Source organism: Lipotes vexillifer, unplaced genomic scaffold, assembly GCF_000442215.2.
Source record: "Lipotes vexillifer unplaced genomic scaffold, Lipotes_vexillifer_v1.1 scaffold173, whole genome shotgun sequence".
Classification (NCBI taxonomy): domain Eukaryota; kingdom Metazoa; phylum Chordata; class Mammalia; order Artiodactyla; family Lipotidae; genus Lipotes; species Lipotes vexillifer.
In genome coordinates this window covers 1,743,174-1,763,659 of record NW_006770924.1, presented here as the reverse complement: position 1 = coordinate 1,763,659, position 20,486 = coordinate 1,743,174, and the positions used below count along the sequence as shown (strand labels likewise).

At 38.2% G+C, this 20,486-nt stretch overlaps 1 protein-coding gene across 1 annotated transcript in view; it reads left to right on the top strand.

Annotated features, from left to right (window-relative positions):
• The window catches only part of WDSUB1 (WD repeat, sterile alpha motif and U-box domain containing 1), a 76,020-nt gene that overhangs the window by 8,208 nt on the left and 47,326 nt on the right, over window positions 1-20,486 (top strand). Inside the window, 2 exon segments of the mRNA XM_007472397.1 lie at window positions 4,516-4,609; window positions 19,553-19,586. Coding sequence (XP_007472459.1) covers window positions 4,516-4,609; window positions 19,553-19,586 — 128 coding nt within the window.

Sequence of the window (20,486 nt, the reverse complement as noted above, 5' to 3'; positions counted from 1 at the left end):
CTGCTCACACATTCCTCCTTTTTCTGTTTTCAATTTTTTGATGGTTTTCAAAGTTTCTCTAAATATTGTTTACACCACCACATTTTATTTTTTATTTATTTTTTAACATCTTTATTGAGGTATAATTGCTTTACATTGTTGTGTTAGTTGCTGCTGTATAACAAAGTGAATCAGCTATATGTATACATATATCCCCATAACCCCTCCCTCTTGCATCTCCCTCCCACCTTTCCTGTCCCACCCCTCTATGTGGTCACAAAACACCAAGCTGATCTCCCTGTGCTATGCGACTGCTTCCCACTAGCTAGCTATTTTACGTTTGGTAGTGTATATATGTCAGTGCCACTCTCTTGCTTCATCTCAGCTTGCCCTACCCCCTCCACGTGTCCTCAAGTCCATTTTCTATGTCTGTGTCTTTATTCCTGTCCTGCCCCTAGGTTCTTCAGAACCATTTTTTTGGTTTTTTTAGATTCCATATATATGTGTTAGCATACGGTATTTGTTTTTCTCTTTCTGACTGACTTCACTCTGTATGACAGACTCCAGGTCCATCCACCTCACTACAAATAACTCAATTTCGTTTCTTCATGGGTGAGTAATATTCCATTATATACATGTGCCACATCTTTAACCATTCATCTGTCGATGGACACTTAGGTTGCTTCCATGTCCTGCCTTTTGTAAATAGAGCTGCAGTGAACATTGTGGTACATGACTCTTTTTGAATTATGGTTTTCTCAGGCTATGTGCCCAGTAGTGGGATTTCTGGGTCGTATGGTAGTTCTATTTTTAGTTTTTTAAGGAACCTCCCTGCTGTTCTCCATAGTGGCTGTATCAATTTACATTCCCTCCAACAGTGCAAGAGGGTTCTGTTTTCTCCACACCCTCTTTAGCATTTATTGTTTGTAGATTTTTTGATGATGGCCATTCTGACCTGTGTGAGATGATACCTCATTGTAGTTTTGATTTGCATTTCTCTAATGATTAGTGATGTTGAGCATCCTTTCATGTATTTGTTGGCAATCTGTATATCTTCTTGGGAGAAATGTACCACCACATTTTAAATTTGTTCATTGTAGTTATTGTTTTTTGAGCATGTGTGGGTCTTTCCCCCATGCATTGTACTATTCTTTCAGGTGACTCGTCAGTCAGGAAACTTATGTCTTTCATCTTTGGTATACAGTATTCATTTATTCTAATTCTTCTCTACTTCTCTTTTTATAACTCCCACTAGTTGTGTGTTGGACCTCCTGACTTGATTCCCTGTGTCTATTTTTCCCCCACATTTATCTCTTTATCATTTTTTCTATCTTAGTAAAAAATTCCTTAGCTCTTTTAACCTTTTTTGAATTTTTTAATCCCATCAATAATATTTTCAATTTCCAAATGCTTATCTTTTTTGTTTCTTTTTCCTAGTGTCCTCCATTTAATGCAAGGTCCTCTCTAAACTCTCAGGATACCAATTAGAGGCTTTTTGTTTTGGCTTTAAGTTCCCTTCTGTTTCCTGATGAACTTTGTTTGCTCTTGGGCCCTTTTTTGTTTACCCTGATCTTTCTCTTTCATATGATTACCTTCTTCAAATGCCTGATGATCCTTAGTATTCCATTTACTTTCAAGAATTAATAAGAAGTTTAAAAGCTCTGTGCACATGGTGTTGTTTCTATTTGCTGGCTTCCCTTTAGGATAAGATGGTGGACTATTGGCCCTTATTGGGGAAGGGTTGGAGAATTAGAGAGTGTGGGTGTCTGTGTTGCCCTGGAGCTGCCATCGAGCTCTCCAGGCAGTCATTGTTTTCCTTCTTCCTGGGGAGAAGCATCTAGCTTTCATGCAGCGTACTATGGGTGGGGTCAGGAGGTAGATATTGTTTTATGAACAGACTTATAGTTAATTTTTCTGTTTTCAGATCTGTATCTGTATCTCTGACTTTCTTTTTCCTTGGCTGTTAATAGTTGTCTTTTGGGATTTTCTGTTAATAGTCCTAAGTCTTTTGGGGTTTTCTAGGGAAGATTAGCTTGCTTCTTTGCTGTAGCCCCCTCATTTTACACCCCAAGCTGTTACTTCTCTATACTGTCTCATCAGTTAATTTGCATCTGCCTTTCCAAAATTGGTTTCAGTTTTTCATTTCCTGATGCCCCCCTTCCCCTTCTCTTCATTGATGTGAATTTATATCTTTATTAATTCCTTCATTATAATTTTAATGGGAACTCTGAAATTGTATGGTCAGTTGGCCATCTTGCTTCAGATGCCCAAAAATATTCTTTATTATTTGTTACCTAATAAGCTTTAGCTAAATCATGAGCTATAGTTCATTGTTTATAAAATTATTGCCAGAGATAAACAAAGCTGAACACTAGTTAAAGCGGTAAGGAAGGATTTTAATATACTATTGCAATAGATTTTAATCAGTAATATACTATTGCAAGCGTCCAGCATGAACTGAGCTCAACTTCAGTTTATATACAGAGGTGACTGTGTTTTAAAGGGAGAATGAGGGAATAAAGCAGGGGTAAATGGGGGCTCCGTAGCATCCAGGAAGTGAAAAAATTACAAAAAGCAAGAAGTGAGGAATTGGTCCATGTGAAACCCATGTGAGTTTGTAACTGGCACTTAAGGAAGTTAGGCTCCTCCCCTCTCACAGAGCCGGGGAGACAGGAGCTCTATCTCCAGGTGTTGGCTGGAACAAACGTAAATTCTTTTGGCAGCCCTGAGTTTTCCCAGGCAGGCACTTTATAAGGGGGGTAGGGTCATCCTAGGGATGCAGCCTTGAACTCTTAGAAACTGCGTTAAAGTCTTTGTAGGCCAAGGTCAAGGCCTAGTCCAGGAGGCATCTCAGAAGAGCCTGGGTAGAGTTCGGTCAAGGAGAGAATCTTTGTCATTATGCTAGTGTATAGAGAAGGGTCTGCTATTACGAAGTAATAAATACATTTCTTTTTGTGGAAATTTAGTTACTTTATTGTCAGGTTACATTCAGTAATTTTTTAATGTATTTGGTGACATGCTGGTAAAGATAAGAGTTCTGTTACTTCTCTGGTCTATCCTACCTCTTCCTTCTGTTATCAAGGTGAAATTCTTATAAGAAACCATATATATAGTCATGTACGTGGATGTTCTAAATACAACATATCTTTAATAATTCGAAAGCAAAGCTTTTCATACGTTGTCTGGAAAATGTGTTTTTACACTGGCTCTTTAAAAAACATATATAACAGTATATTAACGTGCAGTTAAAGCATTTCAATAAAGCGTTTAGCATTATTTGCACCTTTTTGCAGGCCTCTCACTGCTGTGGCCTCTCCCGCTGCGGAGCACAGGCTCCGGACGCACAGGCTCAGTGGCCATGGCTCACGGGCCCAGCCGCTCCGCGGCACGTGGGATCCTCCCGGACCACGGCACGAACCCGTGTCCCCTGCATCAGCAGGCGGACCCCCAACCACTGTGCCACCAGGGAAGCCCCTGCACCTAATTTTAATGCTTATTTGTAGAGAGGAATAGATAGACAAATGGATCTCATACTTGAGAATGTAACAAATTCTTAGGATCCTGTTGCAGGTTTATTAAATCTTCATTTAGTTTGCAACTTGTTAACATTTTTGCTTTGTTTGATTGATTGTGCCTACTTATTGATCTGTATATGTCTAAGTATTGATCAGTGCCTTGAATGCCTATATCTGCTCTCCCATATAAAAACATATTTTTTTCTATTTTGGATAGAAATAAAATAATAATAAAGGGAAATATATATTTTCTATTTGTTGAAACTTTTACCTGCTCTAATGACCTTTTTGTTCAGTTAAATGCTTTCTATCCTAAGAGCCATTAACACTTCGAAAAAGTTCTTATTAGGTGCGAGAAAATTATAGATTTCACTTATTTCCTTGTCTTGCCAGGCCAACTTCTTAGTGATTGTTTTTATATGTTGTCACTAAAATACATTGAATTCCCTCAGCTTACCTTTAAAAGAGTTATGATATTCCTTTTCAGTAATTATAGAAAGCATAAAAAGAATTTTACTGTTACCATACTTGTAGGAGTTTTATAGGATATATTGGAATTTTAAGATGTTACATTACTATTATTTTTAATTTATGGAATCAGAAAATATTTTCTTAATATCAGATATTTAAAACTACAGGTATTTGATTCTTTTTAGGCGTTTGGGCAGTTGGTGTGTGTGTTTTTTTTAAGATACCAAGATTGAAGTATAGTTTAAAATTTCAATTAGTTTAAAATTTTATATATTTATATATTTAATAGAGTTTAAATTTTTTAATTTAAAAATAATTTGATGATTATAACCCCCCCATCTAGACTTTGCTGATCCCACCATTTTCTTTACCCATTACTGAACTTTTGAAACCACTTTATCACTTGAGTTGCATGACAGTTTTTTTTTTCATTTTTGTGTCTTTTAGGCACTCAAAGATTTTATTGAACAAATAAGTGAAATAGTTTTTACTTAAAAATAAATTCTAAGCACAGTCAGCTTGCTAATTTTTCTCACCTTGTTGTTTGCAGGTTTTGAATTAAAATATAAAAGTATACTGAGTGGGCACTGTGCTCCTGTTCTGACTTGTGCTTTTTCTCACGATGGGCAGATGTTAGTTTCAGGGTAAGTTATTTAGTTTAATTTCCTTAAACCATTTTGATATGAAATAGAGTAGACTTACAGAAAAGTACATAAAACATAAGAGAATATGTTGATAAATCATTGTGATGCAAACTTGTAACCGCTGCTCAGTCAGGAAATAGACCATTGCTGGTTTTCCTCCAGAAGTCCTCCCCTTCCAAGTGCCCCTTTCTGGTGACAGTACCTCAGGTCATATGCAACATTGCTTTTTCCTTTTAAATTGATTTTAAACAAATCATACATTATGAATTATTTTGTGTCTGGCTTCCTTTACTCAACATTACGTTTGTTTTCCAAGTGGTTGAACAAATCTGATGTATATAATATGTGATAGGAATCCAGTTTCATTTCTTTCCATATGGATTTCCAGTTGTCTCAGTACTGTAAGGTGAAAAGATAATCTTTTCTTCACCATTTTCATATGCCACCTTGTCAGAAATCACTGATCATATATGTGTGGGTCTTTTCTCAGCCTGTTACTCTGTTCTGTTTTTCTGTTTATCCTTGCTCTGATATCTTTCTGAGCCTTTATAATTTGGCTGTTCCTGGCTTTTGACACTTCCATGTAAATTTTAGAGTTAGCTTGTCAGATTGTCTCCAGTTCCTCCCTCTACCCACACAAACCTGTTTAGATTTTGACTGGGATTGTATTGAGTCTGATAAATTTGGGGAGAATTGACATCTTTATGATGTTGAGTCTCCAACCCATGAATATGGTGTATGTTTCCATTTATTTGTCTTTTGATTTCTCTCAATATAATGTCTCTCAATAGAAGACAGTTTATTTGTCATCCTTGTGGAGGTCCTCATCTTTTATTAGATTCTAGGCACTTAATTTTTTTGTTGCTATTATAAAAGATGTGGCTAATATAGGGAAATATATATGGAAAGACTGGATTTATCTGTTAAGATTCTAATTTTGGATTTTTTATGTATAAAATCATATCATATGTTAATTATGGCTTTTGTGTCTTCCTTTCTAATCCTTATACCTTTGGTTTCTCCTGTGCCTTACTGAACTGGCTAACACTACCAGGATAATGGAAATAGTGAAAATGGCCAACCTTGTCTGACCTAACTGCAGAGGGAACGCTTTCATTATTAAGTGTGATCCCTGTAGATTTTGGGAGATAAGCTTTATTAACTCTTCTGTTCCTTCTATGTAGTTTGTAAGAATTTTTTTTCATGAACAGGTGTTATAGTTTATCAAATGATTTTTCATGCATCTTTTGAAATGAGCATATGCTTTTTCTTTTTTATCCTATAAGTGTCATAAATTATACTGATTTTTATAAATCTGCTTTACACATGTTAACTGATCTTTTGTTGGAATAAATACAACTTAGGCCATATTATTTTTGTGTATTGCTACAGAGAAGTCAGTTTTATTCTGACTGTTGCTTTTTTTGGGTATAATTTATATTTTTTCACTGGCTTCTCACATTTTGAGTTTTCTGCACATTTACTTTGATGTATTTAGTGTTGGGTTTCTTTTTATTTAGTTTGCTTGGAATTTACTGAACTTCTTAAAGATGTAGAATGATATTTCATCAGTTTGGGGGGAAATTCTTATTTATTATCTCTTCCAATATTGCCTCTGTCTGTCCTTTTCTTTCTCTAATTCGGGGATTCCAATTAAATGCACATAATACCTTCTTACTGTAAACTTTATGTCTTATTCTCTCTTTTGTATTTTATTTTGAATTTTTGAATTTTATTTTATTTATTTTCTTATACAGCAGGTTCTTATTATCTGTTTTATACATATTAGTGTATACATGTCAATCCCAATCTCCCAATTCATCCCACCACCACCCGCCCTCTGCCACTTTCCCCCTTGGTGTTCATACGTTCTTTGTCTACATCTGTGTCTCTATTTCTAGTTCATCCATACCATTTTTTCATCCAGTTCATCTGTACCATTTTTCTAGGTTCCACATATTATGCGTTATTATACTATATTTGTTTTTCTCTTTCTGACTTACTTCACCCTGTATGACTGTCTCTAGAGCCATCCACATCCCTACAAATAACCCAATTTCATTCCGTTTTATGGCTGAGAAATATTCCATTGTACATATGTACCACATTTTCTTTAATTCATCTGTCGATGGGCATTTAAGTTGCTTCCATGACCTGGCTATTGTAAATAGTGCTTCAGTGAACATTGGGGTGCATGTGTCTTTTTGAATTATGGTTTTCTCCGGGTATATGCCCAGTAGTGGGATTGCTGGGTCATATAGTAGTTCTATTTTTAGTCTTTTAAGGACCCTCCATACTGTTCTCCACAGTGGCTGTATCAATTTACATTCCCACCAACAGTGCAAGAGGGTTCCCTTTTCTCTACACCCTCTTAAGCATTTGGTGTTCGTAGATTTTCTGATGATGCCCATTCTAAATGGTGTGAGATGATAACCTCATTGTATTTTTGATTTGCATTTCTCTAATAATTAGTGATTCTTTTTGTTTTTTAATTGTAGTATAATTGCTTTACCATGTTCTGTTAGTTTCTGCTATACAGTGAAGTGAATCAGCTATATGTATACATATATCTCTTCCCTCTTGGACCTCCCTCCCCCACCATCCCATCCACCTAGGTCATCACAAAGCACCAAGCTGAGCTCCCTGTGCTATACAGCAGGTTTTCACTAGCTATCTGTTTAACACATGGTAATGTATTTATGTCAAACCTAATCTCCCAGTTCATCCAACCCTCCTGTTCCCCCTCTGTGTCCACATGTCTGTTCTCTATACCTATGTCTCTATTGCTGCCCTACAAATTGGTTCATCTGTACCATTTTTCTAGATTCCACATATATGAGTTAATATACGATATTTGTTTTTCTCTTTCTGGCTTACTTCACTCTGTATGACAGTCTCTAGATCCATCCACATCTCTACAAATGACCCAGTTTTGTTCGTTTTATGGCTGAATAATATTCCATTGTATACATGTACCACATCTTCTTTATCCATTCATCTGTCTTTGGACATTTAGGTTGTTTCTGTGTCCTGGCTGTTGGAAATAGTGCTGCAGTGAACATTGGGGTACATGTGTCCTTTTGAATTATGGTTTTCTCAGGGGATATGCCCAGTAGTGGGATTGCTGGGTCATATGGTAGTTCTATTTTTAGTTTTTTAAGGAACCTCCATACTGTTCTCCATAGTGGCTGTATCAATTTACATTCCCACCAACAGTGCAAGAGGGTTCCCTTTTCTCCACACCCTCTTTAGCATTTCTTGTTTGTAGACTTTTTGATGATGGCCATTCTGACCTGTGTAAGGTGATACCTCATTGCAGTTTTGATTTGCATTTCTCTAACAATTAGTGATGTTGAGCAGCTTTTCATGTGCTTCTTGCCCATCTGTATGTCTTCTTTGGAGAAATGTCTATTTAGGTCTTCTGCTCATTTTTGGATTGGGTTTTTTTTTTTAATATTGAGCTGCATGAGCTGTTAATATATTTTGGAGATTAATGCTTTGTCCATTGATTCATTTACAAATATTTTCTCCCATTTTGAGGGTTGTCTTTTCATCTCGTTTGTAGTTTCCTTTGCTTTGCAGAGGCTTTTAAGTTTCGTTAGGTCCCATTCGTTTATTTTTGTTTTTATTTTCATCACTCTAGGAGGTGGATCAAAAAAGATCTTGCTGTGATTTATGTCAAAGAGTGTTCTTCCTATGTTTTCCTCTAAGAGTTTTATAGTGTCCGGTCTTACATTTAGGTCTTTAATCCATTTGGACTTTATTTTTATGTTTGGTGTTAGGGAGTGTTCTAATTTCATTCTTTTACATGTAGCTGTCCAGTTTTCCCAGCACCACTTGTTGAAGAGACTGTCTTTTCTCCATTATTTATCCTTGTCTCCTTTGTCATAGATTAGTTGACCATATGTGTGTGGGTTTATCTCTGGGCTTTCTATCCTGTTCCATTGATCTATCTTTCTGTTTTTGTGCCAGTACCATAGTCTTCATTACTGTAGCTTTGTAGTATAGTCTGAAGTCAGGGAGTCTGATTCCTCCAGCTCTGTTTTTTTTCCTCAAGACTGCTTTGGCTATTCAGGGTCTTTTGTGTCTCCATACAAATTTTAAGATTTTTTGTTCAACTTCCGTAAAAAAATGCCATTGGTAATTTGATATGGATTGCATTGCATCTGTAGATTGCTTTGCGTAGTGTAGTCATTTTCACAGTATTGGGTCTTCCAATCCAAGAACATGGTATATCTCTCCATCTGTTGGTAACACCTTTAATTTCTTTCATCGGTGGCTTACAGTTCTCTGCATACAGTTCTTTTGTCTCCCTTGGTCGGTTTATTCCTAGATATTTTATTCTTTTTGTTGCTATGGTAAATGGGAGTGTTTCCTTAATTTCTCTTTCAGATTTTTCATCATTAGTGTATAGGAATGCAAGAGATTTCTGTGCATTAATTTTGTATCCTGCTACTTTACCAGATTCATTGATTAGCTCTAGTAGTTTTCTGGTAGCATCTTTAGGATTCTCTATGTATAGTATCATGTCATCTGCAAAGAGTGACACTTTTACTTCTTCTTTTCCAGTTTGTATTCCTTTTATTTCTTTTTCTTCTCTGATAGCCCTGGCTAGGACTTCCAAAACTATGTTGAATAATAGTGGTGAGAGGGGACATCCTTGTCTTGTTCCTGATCTTAGAGGAAATGCTTTCAGTTTTTCACCATTGAGAATGATGTTTGCTGTGGGTTTGTCATATATGGCCTTTACTATATTGAGGTAACTTCCCTCTATGCCCACTTTCTGGCAAGTTTTTATCATAAATGGGTGTTGAATTCTGTCAGAAGCTCTTCCTGCATCTATGGAGATGATCATATGGTTTTTATTCTTCAGTTTGTTAGTATGGTGTATCACATTGATTGATTTGCTTATATTGAAGAATCCTTGCATTCCTGGGATAAACCCCACTTGATCATGGTGTATGATCCTTTTAATGTGCTGTTGGATTCTGTTTGCTAGTATTTTGTTGAAGATTTTTGCATTTGTATTCATCAGTGATACTGGTCTGTAATTTTCTGTTTTTGTAGTATTTTTGTCTGGTTTTGGTATCAGCGTGATGGTGGCCTCTCATTCTCATGGTAGAATGAGTTTGGGAGTGTTCCTCCCTCTGCTATATTTTGGAAGAGTTTGAGAAGGATATGTGTTAGCTCTTCTCTAAATGTTTGATAGAATTCACCTGTGAAGCCATCTACTACTGGGCTTTTGTTAGAAGATTTTTAATCACAGTCTCAATTTCAGTGCTTGTGATTGGTCTGTTATATTTTCTGTTTCTTCCTGGCTCAGTCTCGGAAGGTTGTGCTTTCCTAAGAATTTGTCCATTTCTTCCCGGTTGTCCATGTTATTGACATATAGTTGCTTGTAGTAATCTCTCATGATCCTTTGTATTTCTGCAGTGTCAGTTATTACTTCCCCTTTTTCATTTCTAATTCTGTTGATTTGAGTCTTCTCCCTTTTTTTCTTTTTTTTTGCGGCACGCGGGCCTCTCACTGTTGTGGCCTCTCCCATTGCGGAGCACAGGCTCCGGACGCGCAGGCTCAGTGGCCATGGTTCACGGGCCTACCCGCTCCGTGTCATGTGGGATCTTCCCAGACCGGGGCACGAACCCGTGTCCCCTGCATCAGCAGGCGGACTCTTAACCACTGTGCCACCAGGGAAGCCCTCCCTTTTTTTCTTGATGAGTCTGGATAATGGTTTATCAATTTTGTTTATCTTCTCAAAGAACCAGCTTTTAGTTTTATTGATCTTTGCTAGTGTTTCCTTCATTTCTTTTTCATTTATTTCTGATCTGATCTTTGTGATTTCTTTCCTTCTGCTAAATTTTGGCGGTTTTTTGTTCTTCTTTCTCTAATTGCTTTAGGTGTAAGGTTAGGGTGTTTATTTGAGATTTTTCTTATTTCTTGAGGTAGGATTGTATTGCTATCAACTTCCCTGTTAGAACTGCCCTTGCTGCATCCCATAGGTTTTGGGTTGTCGTGTTTTCATTGTCATTTGTTTCTAGGTATTTTTTGATTTCCTCTTTGATTTCTTTAGTGATCTCTTGGTTATTTAGTAGTGTATTGTTTAGCCTCCATGTGTTTGAAATTTTTACAGCTTTTCCCCTGTAGTTGCTCTCTAGTCACATAGAGTTGTGGTACGAAAAGATACTTTATACAATTTCAGTTTCTTAAATTTACCAAGGCTTGATTTGTGACCCAAGATATGATCTGTCCTGGAGAATGTTCCATGAGCACTTGAGAAGAAAGTGTATTCTGTTGTTTTTGGATGGAATGTCCTGTAAATATCAATTATGTCCATCCTGTTTAATGTGTCATTTAAAGCTTGTGTTTATTTATTTTCATTTTGGTTGATCTGTCCACTGGTGAAAGTGGGGTGTTAAAGTCCCCTACTATTATTGTGTTACTGTCGATTTCCCCTTTTATGGCTGTTAGCATTTGCCTTATGTATTCAGGTGCTCCTCTGTTGAGTGCATAAACTTTTACAATTATTATATCTTCTTTTTGCATTGATCTCTTGATCATCATGTAGTGTCCTTCTTTGTCTCTTGCAGTTATCTTTATTTTAAAGTCTGTTTTGTCTGATATGGGAATTGCTACTCCAGCTTTCTTTTAATTTCCATTTCCATTTTCATGGAATATCTTTTCCATCCCCTCACTTTCAATCTGTATGTGTCCCTAGGTCTGAAGTGGGTCACTTGTAGACAGCATATATACAGGTCTTGTTTTTGTATCTGTTCAACCAGTCTGTGTCTTTTGGTTGGAGCATTTAATCCATTTACATTTAAGGTAATTATCAATATGTATGTTCTTACTACCATTTTCTTAATTGTTTTGGGTTTGTTATTGTAGGTCTTTTCCTTCTCTTGTGTTTCCTGCCTAGAGAATTTCCTTTAGCATTTGTTGTAAAGCTGGTTTGTAGTGCTCAATTCTCATAGCTTTTGCTTGTCTGTAAAGGTTTTAATTTCCCCATCAAGTCTGAATGAGATCCTTGCTGGGTAATCTTGGTTGAAGGTTTTTCCGTTTCATCATTAAATATGTCCTGCCGCTCTGTTTTGGCTTGCAGAGTGTCTGCTGAAATATCAGATGTTAACCTTATGGGGAGTCCCTTGTATGTTATTTGTTCCTTTTCCCTTGCTGCTTTTAATATTTTTTCTTTGTATTTCATTTTTGATAGTTTGATTAATATGTGTCTTGGTGTGTTTCTCCTTGGGTTTATCCTGTATGGGACTCTTTGTGCTTCCTGGACTTGATCGACTATTTCCTTTCCCATGTTAGGAAAGTTTTCAAGTATAATGTCTTCAAATATTTTCTCAGACCCTTTCTTTTTGTCTTCTTCTTCTGGGACCCCTATAATTCGAATGTTGGTGCATTTAATGTTGTCCCAGTGGTCTCTGAGACTGTGCTCAATTCTTTTCATTCCTTTTTCTTTATTTTGCTCCCTGGCAGTAATTTCCACCATTTTATCTTCCAGCTCACTTATTCGTTCTTCTGCCTCAGTTATTCTGTTATTGATTCCTTCTAGAGTATTTTTAATTTCAGTAATTGTGTTGCTCATCACTGTTTGTTTGCTCTTTAGTTCTTCTAGATCCTGTTAAATGTTTCTTATATTTTCTCCATTCTGTTTCTGAGATTTTCGATCATCTTTACTATCATTACTCTTAATTCTTTTTCAGGTAGGTTCCCTATTTCATCTTCATTTATTTGGTGTTGTAGGTTTTTACCTTGCTCTTTCGTCTGTAACATATTTTTTTCTAGTTTCCTTTTTTTTGTTGTTGATGGGTGGTGCTATATTCCTGTCTTACTGGTTGTTTGGCTTGACACGTCCAGCACTGGAGGTTGCAGGCAGTTGGATAGAGCTGGGTCTTTGTGCTGAGATGAGGACCTCTGGGAGGCCTCACTCCGATTGATAATTCCCTGTGGTCTGAGGTTCTCTGTTAGTCCATCAGTTTGGACTTGGAACTCCCAGCACAGGAGCTTGGGCCTGACCTCCGGCCTGGGAACCAAGATCCCACAAGCTTCATGGCACGGTAAAAAAAAAAATGGGGGTGGGGTAGAAAGAAAAAAAGAAGAAAGGAGCAGTAAAATATCAAAGAGTAATAAACAAAATAAAATTAGAAAGATGAAAAATATATTAGGAAAAGTAAAACTATAATTGAAACAACTGCAACAAGGTAAAATAAAACCACAAAAGAAAAAAGTGTGTGTGGGGGAACAAGCCAAAAGGAGAGAGCAATAACAAAGTGTAAAGAATAAAGTATAATTAGAAAAATAAAAGATCTATTAGGAAAAAGAAAAATGTAGAAGAATCAACAGCAGTGAATCCACAAGGTAAAACAGAGCCCCAGTCTAAAAGAGGAAAAAAGAAAAAAAAGCCTTGGCTATGGGGGTGGAGTTTTGGCAGTGGTGGAACTTAGGCAGGGGTGGGGTTTAGGGTGGGGTGAGACCTAGGCAGGTGGGGGTGTGATGTTTGAGCCTGGGGCGGGGCCTGTACTTAGGACCTGCCCAGAATGGGAGAGGCATCAAGACCTGAGGGGGCCCTCTGGAGTGTAGAGTTCTGAAGTTTTGAGGTAGGGCCCTGAGTGAGGGTGTGTGGGTGGGGTGTAGGCCCAGCTCATTGGAGGGGTTCTCCGAGTGTAGATGTAGGGCCCTGGGTGGGGGTGTAGGGGCGGGGCTTGGGTTCTGCACAGCAGGAGGGAGGTTCCAAGGGCAGAGGATTAGGCCTGGGAGCCCAACAGGCTTCCCAGTGCCTGAGTGGACAGGGAAAGCACTGGCCCCGTTCCCTTCTGTTCCTTTACGCCCTGCTGTACCGTCTCCCCCAGCGTCTCCCCCGTTGCTGCTGGACCCCTAACTGTGGGTGGGTCCCGCTGGGTGTAGGAACTCCTTCCCTCCCCCAGCTGCCCCTCAGGGGTGCCGGTCCCGGAGGTCCGGCCTTTACTTTTGCTCCCCCTTCCCTCCCTCCCACTCCCTCAGGACCTGCGCAGCTGGAGGGAGCCTAGGTGGGCAGAGGATCAGGCCCCGGATCTCAACAGGTTCCTGGGGGTCCGAGTGGGCAGGGGAAACCTGGCCACGCTCCCTTTTGATCCTGTGCCCTCCCAGTGGTTCCCCCATTTCCCCCTTCAGGCGTGGGATCCCTTCCCCTCCCCCAGCCGCCCCTCAGGGGCGCCTGTCCCGTCCCGCCTCCACTTCTCCTCTCCCTTCACTCCCCCCGCACCCCACGTCCTACCCGGTCGCTGGCTGTTCCTCCCCTCCCCTTAGGTGTCCGTGGCCCCCCACTGGTGCCTGCTAGGTGCCCTAGTTGTGAGGAGATGCGAATTTCGTGTCCTCCTAGTCCACCATCTTGACTCCACCCCCCTCATTGCTTTTTAGTCTTAGGATTCTTCGACACTCTTAAAAGTTATCGAGGACTCCAAAGAGCTTTTGCTTATAACGGTTCCATATGTTGGTATTTACAGAAAATAAAACAAAGAAGACTCTAAAATATTTTAAGTTTGTTTAAACAATAATAATAAACTCATATATTAACATAACATTTTTCTTTAGGAGAAATAAAACCAAAAATAGTGAGAAACGTGGCATTGTTTTACATTTATGAAAATCTCTTCAGTATCTGGGTTAGCAAAAGATACATAGATTCTCATATCTGCTTTACACACTTCATTAGCTCTCAGGACTATGATGGCATCACATGTCATACAGCAAAATGTGTAGGAACTTTTTCTCTACATCTTTCTCCACATCTCTCCTCTAATAAGTTTCCTCTAGTGCCCTGGCCGAATTTGTGTTTTGTTTCACCCTTACTTCTCTTGATCCAACCAGATAAAATTAACATTATATAAATTAGCTGCTATTCAAACAGGAAGAGTCAATCTTTGTAATTCAAATAGAGGTTGCCTTTTTCCATAAATTCTCAGTTTTAGTAGTTATGATTCTTTGGAAACCAGTTTAAGAATGGCTATCATTGTTAGAGTTTTACGAGTTCAAAAATAACACCTTTTTTTCTTCTTCTTGAGTTGAAAACCAGTAAGAGAGAAATACTGGGCAGATAACTACTAGATAGCAGGACTGTAGATCTGCAGCTAACTTGTTCACCTGCTTTTGGGTGGCATGGACCACTGCAGACTTCCCCTGAAAGGGCAGATCAGAAGAAAGAAAATCCAGAAGTGGCTGAACCACATGGCCCAGCATCTTCCCCAGACTTTCCAGTCATCTATCATTCCTTTCCTGCTAAGCAAGAGAGGGAGAAAAGAGGCCAGGGATCTTATTCCAGAAAGAACTGGAAGTAATTGTCCCCCCTCTTCTCAACAAGATGCTTATTTATGTTTTATCTTTTATAAATGTAGACAACAGAGTTTTACTGTCATGAATTAGTAATGGCTCAACAGCCACCCTCTCTCACTCAGTAATGACTAGCATAAGAAGGCTTAAGGTCACCTTTCCAAAACTCAAATCATCATTTATTTCCCCGCACTCTCTACAACATTGTTAACAGAACTATTGAACAAGTCAGTTCTTTGGACAGAGTCCATATTGCAGTTTGCTTATCATGAGGGTTATTAGATATTACACGGCTTGAAAAAATAGATGTCTTGTGAAAACTCTAGTGAAATTTGAATAGTCATGTGATCTGTTTTGTAAGTTTTTAGGCTAAAACTGTCAGGGTGTGTGCCCATTATGAATCAAGTTTAATTATAATACATTCATGGGGGATGATGTTCTAGGAAGCGTAAAATCCAGAAACACAGGTTACTGAGTTTTAATCCCAGCCCTGCCATGCACTAGCTATGCAACCTCAAACAAGTTCTAGTTCCATATCTTCTCTCGGCTTCATTTTTCTGAATTATAAAATGGGGAAAGTCAGAACACTTTCCTCATAAGAATGTTATGAAGCTTAAATAAGAAAATGCAGGCAAAACATTTATTAGGTTTGGGGCACAACAATTGCTCAGTATAGGTTCATTAAATATTATGTATATTACAAGAATATTATTTTTATGTATTATTTTTGTAATCCAGAACATTAGGCAATTATATAACATATTATTTTACTCCCTCATTTTCTGATTTCTGCTTTTCTGGGTTAAGTTTTGGCCATTGATCTATACTGAGGGGCATTATAAAACAGCTGTTTGAAACTTACCATCTTCATTCAGGAAGAGTTGTTGGGGACTATGTTTCATAGCATCATCTCTGTAAAGACCTTGGGGGAAATAGTTCCTACAGGTCTCAGTCTAAAGAATTGATGTCCCTTTCCCATGCATTGGGTTTGTGTTTCTATCTTAAATTGTATGACAGAGCATGTTTCCTTTTTTAAATTGCTCTTGAAGAAGCTCGGCAACAAACTTGCAGCCCTCTGTTAACAAAGTGGACTCTATGTTGTGACATATATTTTAAATACTAATCTTAGCCTTCATCTCTTTCCCCCACCTCATCTTTATGTTCTCTTCCTCCCCAGTTTCTTCACATAATTTTTATCTTCTTTTTTCTACGTCTTTGTAAGAGACTACACATACTTTCTGAATGAGAAGAAACATAGATATATATTTAAAATAAAAATGTGAGTGTAAAATAAATCTTTAAACCTTAGGAACATACTTGACCTAATGAAATAGTTGTGGGTAATTTCATTTGATTAGTTTTTTGGTCATTGTATAAAACTGGTTTGAATTAAAATGCTTTAGGTGATTTGTGACATGGGTGGCTGTACAACGTCACTACAGTGTCACTCATCTCCCTTGAGCTTGTGATTATATGCTCTTCCATATCAAGCACATAACTGTATGTGTTGTTGCTCTTGCCTAGCAGCTGTGCAGATAAAATTGGCGTGTTTCTCTTGTATTCTTCTTTTTAAACAAATTTATTTATTTATTTATTTTTGGCTGTATTGGGTCTTCGTTGCTGTGTTCAGGCTTTCTCTAGTTGCGGTGAGTGGGGGCTGCTCTTCGTTGCGGTGCGCGGGCTTCTCATTGTCATGGCTTCTCTTGTTGCGGAGCACGAGCTCTAGGTGTGCAGGGTTCAGTAGTTGTGGCACGTGGGCTCAGTAGTTGTGGCTTGCGGGCTCTAGAGCGCAGGCTCAGTAGTTGTGGCACATGGGCTTAGTTCCTCCGTGGCATGTGGGATCTTCCTGGGCCAGGGCTTGAACCTGTGTCCCTTGCATTGGCAGGCAGATTCTTAACCACTGCGCCACCAGGGAAGCCCTCTCTTTTATTCTTGAGTGAGTAGAGTTAAGGTTTTAGAGTGCCACAAAATGGTAGTAATGGAGTATCAAAAGACTTGACAATTAATGCATCCTTTATAAGGGAAAGTGAGGTTAAGGTGACAGGGCAGATTGTGGGTACTGAAAGAATTATATATAGCAGGGGGAAGAGTTATATATAGCAGGCAAGAAATGTATAACCAGCGGCACCAAACAATCAGAATTTTTATTTGCTGTTGGCTCACGTTCTATTTAGGGAATATTTTGAGGTTTTATATTGTTTTAGTAGTTTCAAGGTATTTTATGTCTGTTTACAGTGGTTATAATTATTTTCTGTCTTTGAAACCCAAATCTTGAATATTGAAAACTATTATTTTTCCCTAATCCTAATTTCCTTCCCCCCAAATCTAATCAGTTATCAAATCCCATTACATCTTCCTTTGAATTCCCATTAGTCAAATTAGGGACTATAGGAGGCGAGCTTAAAATCCTTTTAATCTCTAAATGTCCACAGGTCTCTGCCCATAATCTCTAGTCTTCTTGCCTAGATTCAGTAGACTCTTAAAGAGTTCTTCGTGTTTGGCCTTTTGCTTCTCAAATTCATTTTTATATCTCATCAGCAAGTGAACCTGTTTCATTGCCATCATGGCTGGCTGGCTGTTGCCTACAAGACTATCTAATGATGATTCAGCTTCTCAAGTGATACATCATTAGGATGAGTTAGTTTTAATTGCACTAGTGGTAGTCTCAGAAAGTGGAAATTCCTTTTAGTTTGTTTTAAGGATGCTAAGAAGTAATGAAGTTTTCCCTAAGAATTTTAGATATTCCAGAAATAATACTTTGTACTTTGAGGAATTTAGGACAAAATAAGAGTGTCTATAAATCATGTCTAGCATATACATATTAGCTGCTAATATAATTTCTCAGTGTTTTTTTTTTTTTTTTGCGGTACGCGGGCCTCTCACTGTTGTGGCCTCTCCTGTTGCGCAGCACAGGCTCTGGACGCGCAGGCTCAGCGGCCATGGCTCACGGGCGCAGCCGCTCCGCAACATGTGGGATCTTCCCGGACCGGGGCACGAACACGTATCCCCTGCATCAGCAGGCGGACTCTCTACCACTGCGCCACCAGGGAAGCCCTCTCAGTGTTTTTTGGCTGGAATTTAATGCTATAATTCTGGTTTTTGATGCCAGAATGCATTTATATGCTTCTTATTTGCTTGTATTTTATTTTACATTGAACAACGTATAAGTTCTATTTTGAAATTATGGCAAAGATTCTGTAGTCAAAATCCATCACCAACACTGGAGAGACTACTAAATATGAAATTTTAAGTCTTATTCAAAGGAATTGTGGTGGCATGTGGGATCCTAGTTCCCCAACCAGGGATCGAACCTGAGCCCCCAGCATTGGAAGCTCTGGGTCTTAACCACTGGATTGCCAGGGAAGTCCTTAAAAGAATTTTAAGCGTTCTAATAGGTGTGACTCCTGTGGTCAGACTGTAATCAGCTACCTTTTAATAATAATAAGTACAAATACTATTAAAGTTGTACAGAGAGCAGTAACACTCGTATTGTTGATATGTTTTCTTGCTTTGCAACATATATCATGGCATAACAGCTATATCAGGGGGAAAATATGTAGAAACATATTTATCTGTTGTTCTCAGTTAAGTAGTTTGTTATGTTATTGCATTTTTCTTTGTATGATGGGTTTTTTTTTTCACCACTAGAATAAACCCGGATGGTTGTTTTAATTTTTTTTTTTTTTTTTTGCGGTACGCGGGCCTCTCACTGTCGTGGCCTCTCCCGCTGCGGAGCACAGGCTCAGCAGCCATGGCTCACGGGCCCAGCCGCTCCACGGCATGTGGGATCTTCCCGGACCGGGGCACGAACCCATGTCCCCTGCATTGGCAGGCGGGCTCTGAACCACTGTGCCACCAGGGAAGCCCCGGTTGTTTTATTTTATTTTATTTATTTATTTATTTTTGCGGTACATGGGCCTCTCACTGTTGTGTCCTCTCCTGTTGCGGAGCACAGGCTCCGGACGCGCAGGCTTAGCGGCCATGGCTAACGGGCCCAGCCGCTCTGCGGCATGTGGGATCTTCCTGGACCGGATCACAAACCCATGTCCCCTGCATCGGCAGGCGGACTCTCAACCACTGCGCCACCAGGGAAGCCCCGGTTGTTTTAATTTTTATAGCATTGAAAGAAACAATGTAGTGTCCATATCAAGTTTAGAATCATAATTTTCGAAAATGAGTCACAATCAAGACATACATACATATTGATTAGTTATTAAGGCACGGCCATATCAATAATAGCAATGCTACTTGTAACAAAAATCAAGTAGAATGTACTAGCTTTTCCTTGTAGTAGTTTTTCCCTTCAAGTTACTAACTTGATATGAGATTGCGTCTTATTTATACATTACAAATGCTTATTCTGTTTATGGCTATATAGTATAAATAGCATGCGCTAGCGTTTAATAAAGTTTATAATTTTCTGATAAATTTGGTATTTGGTATATGGCATGTAGTTTTTTTAAATAAAAGTTTATACACATGAACAAAAATAGACTGCATTCTGAATGTGTGCATATCAATATTTCAGCCTTTTAAAAAGTTATTAAAATGATTAAAAAATACTAATTACGTAAATACTGTACTTTTTTTTTTATAGAACTTTCACCCATAATCTTTTTTTTTCTTTTAAAGATCAGTGGATAAATCTGTCATAGTGTATGATACTGTAAGTATTTCAAAATCTTGTATGATCTGTATAAATTATGTTTGCTTATTAGGCTACTGAACTTCAAGTTTAGCTAGGCAAGATGAGAAAAATATACATATTTTTTCCATTTAGGATGCCCAAGAATATAATATATACATTTTCAGAAATGCTAAAATAGTTATGCAGGTAAGGTATTGGTTCTGGGACAAGCTCTTAAATATTTCAATAATGGTTTTAAGATAGACAGATGTTTAGTCTGATCAAAGAAAATACAGATTTAAAGAGCATCAATATTAAAAAAATCACTTTAAGTCAATTTTTCTTAAACTCTTACACCAGGTTTCCATAACAGCAAAGGAGTGTTTACCCGAGGGTTTTGGGAAGGTATAGCTGAAAGCTGAAAGTGGCTCTGTCACTTTATAGAGTCCCACCTGGATTTAAAGACTAGTATAAGAAGAGTAGGTTATAAAGGAATCGGAAAAATGGGGCTTTTTGGTAGATGCATGTGAATAAAGACCAGGTTGCATAAGTATGAAGAAAAATGAACATTTAATATATAGTGAAGGTATGATTGACGAAAATATTCTCCAAGAGAAATCAGTGTTGAGTGGGACCTTACAGTGGTTGAGCTTAGGTTGTAGCTATGCCAGCAAAGAGATAGAGATGTGAATTATCAAAGTGTAGTGGGTCAAGCAAGGAAGCTAAGCTAGTCCTCCACACAGCAGTTCAAATTATTGAGTTCTGGCAGGAAGTGGGCAAGAGTTCTCAAACGAGGTGAAATAGATCCTTAATGTTTCTCAGGAAATTTTCACGAGATTTTACATTCACCGAAATAGCTATAATGTTAAATTTTCTCCATAAAATACGTATATGAGTCTTAGTTAAATACATCTAGTTGTAGGATGGCCTGCTAAGTGT